Genomic DNA, 6,726 nt, shown 5'->3' with positions numbered 1-6,726 from the left:
CACACATATATACATAATTATACACACACAATATATATATATATATATATATATATATATATATATATATATATAAGATTAAAATGGCAAATATAATATATATTATAAAATATAAATAAAGAAAAATATGCAATATAACGAAAAAGATACATCTTGCAATTCTGAAGTTGGAACTTAAACTCGTAATAACTCTAACTAAAACTCACTAAAAAGATACAAATGGCAAGGCATGCTATGGACCCTGTAAACTATAAAGCACCATAACATCGTTTAATTGTACCACTTGACTTGGAATTATTGAATAGGAACCAGCATGGTGTTCAAACACATAAAAATAAATTCATTTCAGGACTTTTTACACAAGGTAGAAATCCTGGAGAAGCACACCTTGTGGCAGCGCGTTTATTCTTTCGCTTCTCTTCAGCTTTTATATCTTTTGTATTTTGCCGAAATGAATAAAATAAATAAAAATGAAATCTCAAAGAAAATAATGCATTTTGCCATTTACCCTTCAATGAGACAGTCTCGGCTGACGCGATTCTATGTAGAACAGCGCCGTTTATCGCTCACTGACAGCGGATTTAGATTCGTCGCATGACCGGCACAGGCAGTATTATCCAAGCGACAATTTTGTGAATTTCATATCTTTTGTGTTGTTAAGCTTTGTTTACCGAGTATTGTAAATAATTTTTTGATAAGATTGAATCTTAAGCCATGAGATATTATAAAATTTTACTAGTTATAGCATATTTATATTCTTTAGAAGTCTGCGAGTCTTTGAAATGGGGGAGGACTGATGGTGGGGAGCGAGGTGAAGTGGGGATCGATGATAATCTAGGTGAGGAGTGAGCTTGCAAAATAAGTTAATTTAATGTGATTTTTAATTACTTGAGCGTGATTTTATTTTTGCTACACTAATTGGTTAGTCATACAGTATATAGGCCTACCGTGTCAGGAACTGTAAAAATCACACTTCAACAAATACTAGCTTGTATTTGATGTATTTAGTAGGCCTAGCTTATGTAAGCCCTACATACGATGTGCGATTACGATGGAGTAGTGCTTATCGTAAGAGCGTGATATTCATTTTTGACAATTTGGACCTTGTACTTGAATGTATTATTACTGAGGTTAAGCCTAGGCATTGCACCTCTTTTATACAGTTTCACATATAATATACTCTGAAGCCTATGTTTAATGGGCTCAAAAACACCTGATTGCTGACTCTAGTATTATCCACCCAAGCCTGACTTCCCTAACAATAAAAATTAGAAGCCTTATTTAGAGTAAATTTTTGAGAAATTTGACCTGTCACGCCGGTAGTTACGAACATAAAAAAAAACATGAAACCCAATTGAGTTCTTAGTTTTTCTTTGGCTTTTCTGAATCACAAATGTAACCGTTAAGATTTCATTAGGTCTACATTACTTACCGTTCACCGTCCAAGTATACGTGGCTATGTTTCGATACACAATATCATGCAGGTTCGACCATGGATAAAAAAAGACTGAGTGAATTGTTTGTCATAAATAGGCCCTAAGCCGTAGCTGAATGCTTTCGTTCCACCAACATCGTTCGCAATCCATCGAGATTAAGTAAATAAGTAAATATTTACTTAGGTACCGTACGTTCCAACCTATCAATATATCCCTTACACATTTACATATTCATATGCATTTTAACGTTTAATAGTAGGAGAAAACAGTGCCGATATACGCCTCAAGGAAAACCCTACAAAGAACTAGAGTATATGGTCAATTCAGACGGAAAATATGTGTACTGCAAGTACTGGAAGCCACCAATAGGCATGGATCTAAGGTATCAAAACTTATTTTAAAAGAAATTCAATGTTGTTTTCTCTAACTTTAAAATAGGTGTATATCAATTCACAAGGGTTGATGCTATAGGCACTGATATGTCAAATTAGTAGCTACTTGCAGACATTGTCTTTTTTGTACAACATCAAGCACATAACACATTAGTTAGGGTGAAAAACCCAGTTTTTTGGCCAAAGTGGCAACAAATTATTTACAAAGGTTTTCTGAGTAGAAACTATCTAAGAGGGTTTCAAGAGCCACCAAAAAAAAAAGTTGGAACAATTTTTCCCATGGGAAAAAGAGTTATGACCTTTTATATAAAGGTCAATCTATTTTTAGTAACAAACACTGAAACGGTAGGGGTAGTTGGTTCTATCCCACATATGACCCAAAAAACAATTGCAAGAAAACTTTTTTTGGATGTTTTCTGTATCATAAGGTCTAGAAAAGATGCATATGTTAATGTTAGCCAAAAATTGCACAAGCATCAAGTGATTTTTCCAAGATGGCCGCGGCCACCAAAATGGCGCCAAAAACTTTGAAATAGCCATAAATTAAGTACTTTTTGTCTCGGAGTTTTTTTTTTCATAACTGAAACCAATTCAAAATTCATCTGATAATGATTAAATAATAATTTTCAAAAATTGAATAATTCCAAAAAGTCATCAAAAATGGCTACTATATTCATTTTTCATATCCATAATTTATTAATTAGTAGTCCTATAGTGGTGATTGCAGTGTCTACATTTTCTGGGTCATAGCATTTATCAATATCATTTAAAATATGATTTAATAAGAGCTTAAGTGATATATAAATAAATATCAAATTTGGAATGGTCTCTATACAGTGGCATGTGGGTGGGTGGGGGGGGGGGGGGGGGGGGGGGGGGGTAGGGTAGGACACTTTCTAAAAAAGAACTTATGCCTCCTTCACATTGGAAGCAAAAAAGTCTCAAGTAATTTAACTCATTGAATATACAATTTATGATTAAATAATACTGTACTCTGCTGAGGCTATGGCCCACTGTTATAATGAGTATTTGTATAGCATTTCCTAAAACTTTGTACTTCCTAAGTGTCTCGTTGTCAGTTATCTACTCCACAGCAGAGACTGGACCAGATCATTGAGAAATATTAATGTTCTGGGCTCTTTTAAAAATGATAAGATTTCTACAGTTTATAGTCTTTAGATTTGGAAATACCACCCAATCCATGAGCAAATGTGTCGCACCCAGCTCCCATATGTAAGACTCCTATAATAGTGATAACAAAATCCCACTGAAGCCAATATCAAGTTTGATGGCACAAGGAATTGGTTTGATTAATACCTATTAAAGATTAAATCCTACTCATGTTAATACCTACCAGTGCAAATAATCTGCTGAATCTAAGATCAAAACATATAATTCCTACTCTAAATCCAAACCCTACCAAAGTTAAAATATTGACTGATATAAGAGTAAGTCCTGCTACTTAAAGCACCATCCTACCAAGTGTTTTCCTATTAGAACACATATAGATCCATTGAGGCGGTTTTTCTGTGGAAGGCGCTATATAAATATATGACCACTGACACTGACAGTAAAACAGAAATATATAAACATGTTTATATAAATCATGTAGAAAAGACAACATAGACAGCAGAATGTTCTGGTTTAGGAAATATTATTTCTCCCACATTTCTCTTCAAATAGATAAGAAGAGTTTGGGGTTACCTCGATGTTATGGTTTATTTCAGCCCATGTCGTTGTGGAATGATGTGAACATGTATCTACCAAGAAGCGCCTCTTTACGGCTGCTAGGTATTCACGGACCACGCCCATACGCAATTCAGCACAATGACGCTGCAAGTTATGGGTTATTCTCCTACCTTTACCTACCTACCTTTTTTTATTGAAAAGTAACAAAAAGGAAATCTGACAAAGAAAGAAAAAAAAATCAACTGAAACTCGAGCCCGTGATCTTCCACAAACATGGCGAAATGGCGAACGTCATCAGCACAACTTGACCACAATGGAATGGTGGTTTAAGCATCCAGAAGAATCTGTGGTTCTTCAGCAATGACATGTGCCTTGCTTATTATTACATATTTTCATTTTTAATTCAATATTTGTTTATATATTCCTTAAACTCGATTTACATTTTTTTTATTACATGGTATATTATGACCCAGAAAAAAAGAAATTTCCACTGCAAATCCCAAGTAAGTGCCACATGTTACTGAATAATAGCTATGCAAAATACAAAATTTAAGATTTAATGAGCCATAAAACACTTTGTTTAGAGAAAAAAGCAGGAACTTCAAAAGGAATGTACATAATCCACTGTTTTTTTTAAGGTATGGGCCAATTTGTTGCAATGATCTTTGACCTTTGATCGTTTCTGACATTATTAATGATATGTTTGCGTAATCCTTGATATAAAAAAAATTGTATTGGTACTGAACAATGACATTTTATACTTAAAAATGCATGTATTACGGGTTTAGGATAAGATATGGCTATCTATTCTACCCCCCACCACCTTGTTACTATATATAGAATTACCCTTTTTAGGTAAAAGGTCATAAAAAATTTTCCCATGGCCGAAATCTATCCAACTTTTTTTTGGTGGTATTGCAGGTCGATATCAACAGTTTCCAACAAAAATCACTTTGTAAATAATCTTTTGCCACTTTGGTACTCCGTCTGCCTAACAAATATATATAGTCTTAAAATATTAAAATATATGTATATATTGCGAATTATTTCGGTTATGAACCCCTGTCAAATTATATTATAAATTATATGTATACACTATTTTCATTTTTGAAGAAGATGCATCCACAATGGTTTCAAAATATGACTACTTTAACAATAATATACTCAATTACAAAACAATAGACTTTGGTATAGCGATCAGTATATATATTTATTTATTTTTTAAAAGTATTTTAAATCTAATTGTCATTAAAAATAATATATATTTATTTTATATATTCTTATGGTAATTTATTATATAGATTTTATGAGCACGTAATTATTTGTATTTTATTTTGTTGGATGGGGCTTAGACAGCCAGATCGAAAGTGTGAAGAATTAGCGGATTTGAATTCCCAACGAAGTCTCAATGGCCTAGCTGGTTATGGTATTTGCATAAAAAGCTGCAGAGTTAAATGAAATGCGTAATTAAATTGCATTTTGACTTACGTATAATATTTTCTACAACTACTTAGCCTATGAGGCATTGTATTTAACTTAAGTCGAAAAAATATCAGTTATCCAGGATATTAGCTTAGTCAGTTAATAAGGTAAGTATAAAATTTACTACAATTCCTTATAGAATTATTATCTATCTCTTTATAATTCTTATATTTTCTGTGTTTCAATATAAATTAAAAGTTGATTATCCATATTATTTATCCATATTATATATTTTGAATGTTTATATATCAGTCAACCTCTAAGTAAACCAAAGCTGAAAGAATGTCCTTTAAAACATTCTGGTTATATGAAAACTAATCACAAGATAAAATTTATATTAATCTAATAATGCGTGAAATCGTCTCTTTCATGGACTTCCTCGTTTACTGTCATTCGGCAAAAGTTCGATGGGCAGAGCCTTTGTCTTGTTTTTCTGTGGATTGAAAGGAAAGCACATACTTATGAATTACCTTATTTTTATTCATACAAATCTACGCATTTACCAATATTTTAGTTTAAAAACAAAACAAAACAAAACAACCGAATTTTGAAATGCGGTGCAACGAAAACTCAGAGCCCGGATAATAAGTACCGGTACCGGTACTAAGGATGGTGCTAAACAAAATTTGTATTTGATACTGAGTTATTTTTTCTATAGCAAAAAACAAGTAAAACTTTATATTTGATCGACTGTAAACTGTGTTTTCTTAAACGGATCTATATAATTTGGTATCATTTTAGTGGCAGATGCCTATGTAAACTAATATTTTTTTCATTTAAAAGATCTAGCGCACAGTGACGTATCTAGGGGGTGCGCGGAGGCGAACACGCCCCTTAAAAATACTCTTTCTTGGGACATTGCTAATTATGTATTAAATAGGCATTCTGTTGTTACAAAAATAATTATGTACCACATAATTATTACTGTCAAACTATTATGTGTACATAATTAAAATATATGCCTATTTAAAGACATAATTAGCAGTGTCCCAAGCGGCGCCCTGTACTGGGAGAATTCCTGGTTATACATGTGTAATCATCACTACTAATTACATTCCGAATCATTCAACTCCTACCAGGTACCCATTTATACTCCTGGGTGAAGAGAGGCAAATGCAGATAAAGTGTCTTGCCCAAGAACACAAGCAGTGTGACGAGCATCGGCTTCGAACCCCCGACAATTCGATTGCAAGTCCAACGCCTTACACGCTGCATATGTCACACGCTTCTACTCCTATATGATTAAGAGAGCTATTGGAACCGAACAAAGCTTGAAGACAGGCATCTTCAAAACCAATCAACTGTCATTGTATATGCCATTACATACAGTATTCTTTAAATTACCGTTTACTAATGATCTTTCACAATAATAACAAGTTTACCTCCAAACGATCTGGGTTTATGCTACAGTGTGTGCACATTGTGAGAATAGCTGCTAAGAGTTTTAACCCAACAAACAGACCGATGAATGAGTAGCGATATCGCTCAAGATCGTAGACAAGACATGCTCCTTCACGGCCACACAATTCCTGGCGAATCAAACACGTACTGGAAATTATAGCGCCAAAATAGATTGGGGCAGGTAAGAAACCTATAATAATAAATATAAAGTATTTTCAGTAAGTAGCCTTATGGTTATTTATTTTAATAATTTGTTAATATAGAGCGCACCCTCCAATTAGAGACCTCACAAATCAATCTTCAATCTTTTAACAGTAAGTTAACCC

At 33.3% G+C, this 6,726-nt stretch overlaps 1 protein-coding gene across 3 annotated transcripts in view; it reads right to left on the bottom strand.

Moving 5' to 3' along the window:
- Positions 1-4,707: 4,707 nt before the first annotated feature.
- LOC117120719 (solute carrier organic anion transporter family member 2A1-like) overlaps positions 4,708-6,726 on the bottom strand; it is a 12,831-nt gene continuing 10,812 nt past the window's right edge. For all 3 annotated transcript variants that reach the window (XM_033265774.1, XM_033265775.1, XM_033265776.1), the window contains exons 9-10: positions 6,382-6,590; positions 4,708-5,432 (exon numbers count right to left, since the gene is read on the bottom strand). In XM_033265774.1, the coding sequence (XP_033121665.1) occupies positions 5,367-5,432; positions 6,382-6,590 (275 nt within the window). In that variant the 3' untranslated portion in view covers positions 4,708-5,366. The remainder of the gene's footprint in view (positions 5,433-6,381; positions 6,591-6,726) is intronic.

This window comes from Anneissia japonica, unplaced genomic scaffold, assembly GCF_011630105.1.
Source record: "Anneissia japonica isolate Jap-2015-1 unplaced genomic scaffold, ASM1163010v1 scaffold287790_len634930_cov199, whole genome shotgun sequence".
In the NCBI taxonomy this organism is placed as follows: Eukaryota; Metazoa; Echinodermata; class Crinoidea; order Comatulida; family Comatulidae; genus Anneissia; species Anneissia japonica.
Note: the sequence above shows the minus strand (reverse complement) of the source record. Positions and strands in the feature narration are given on the sequence as shown.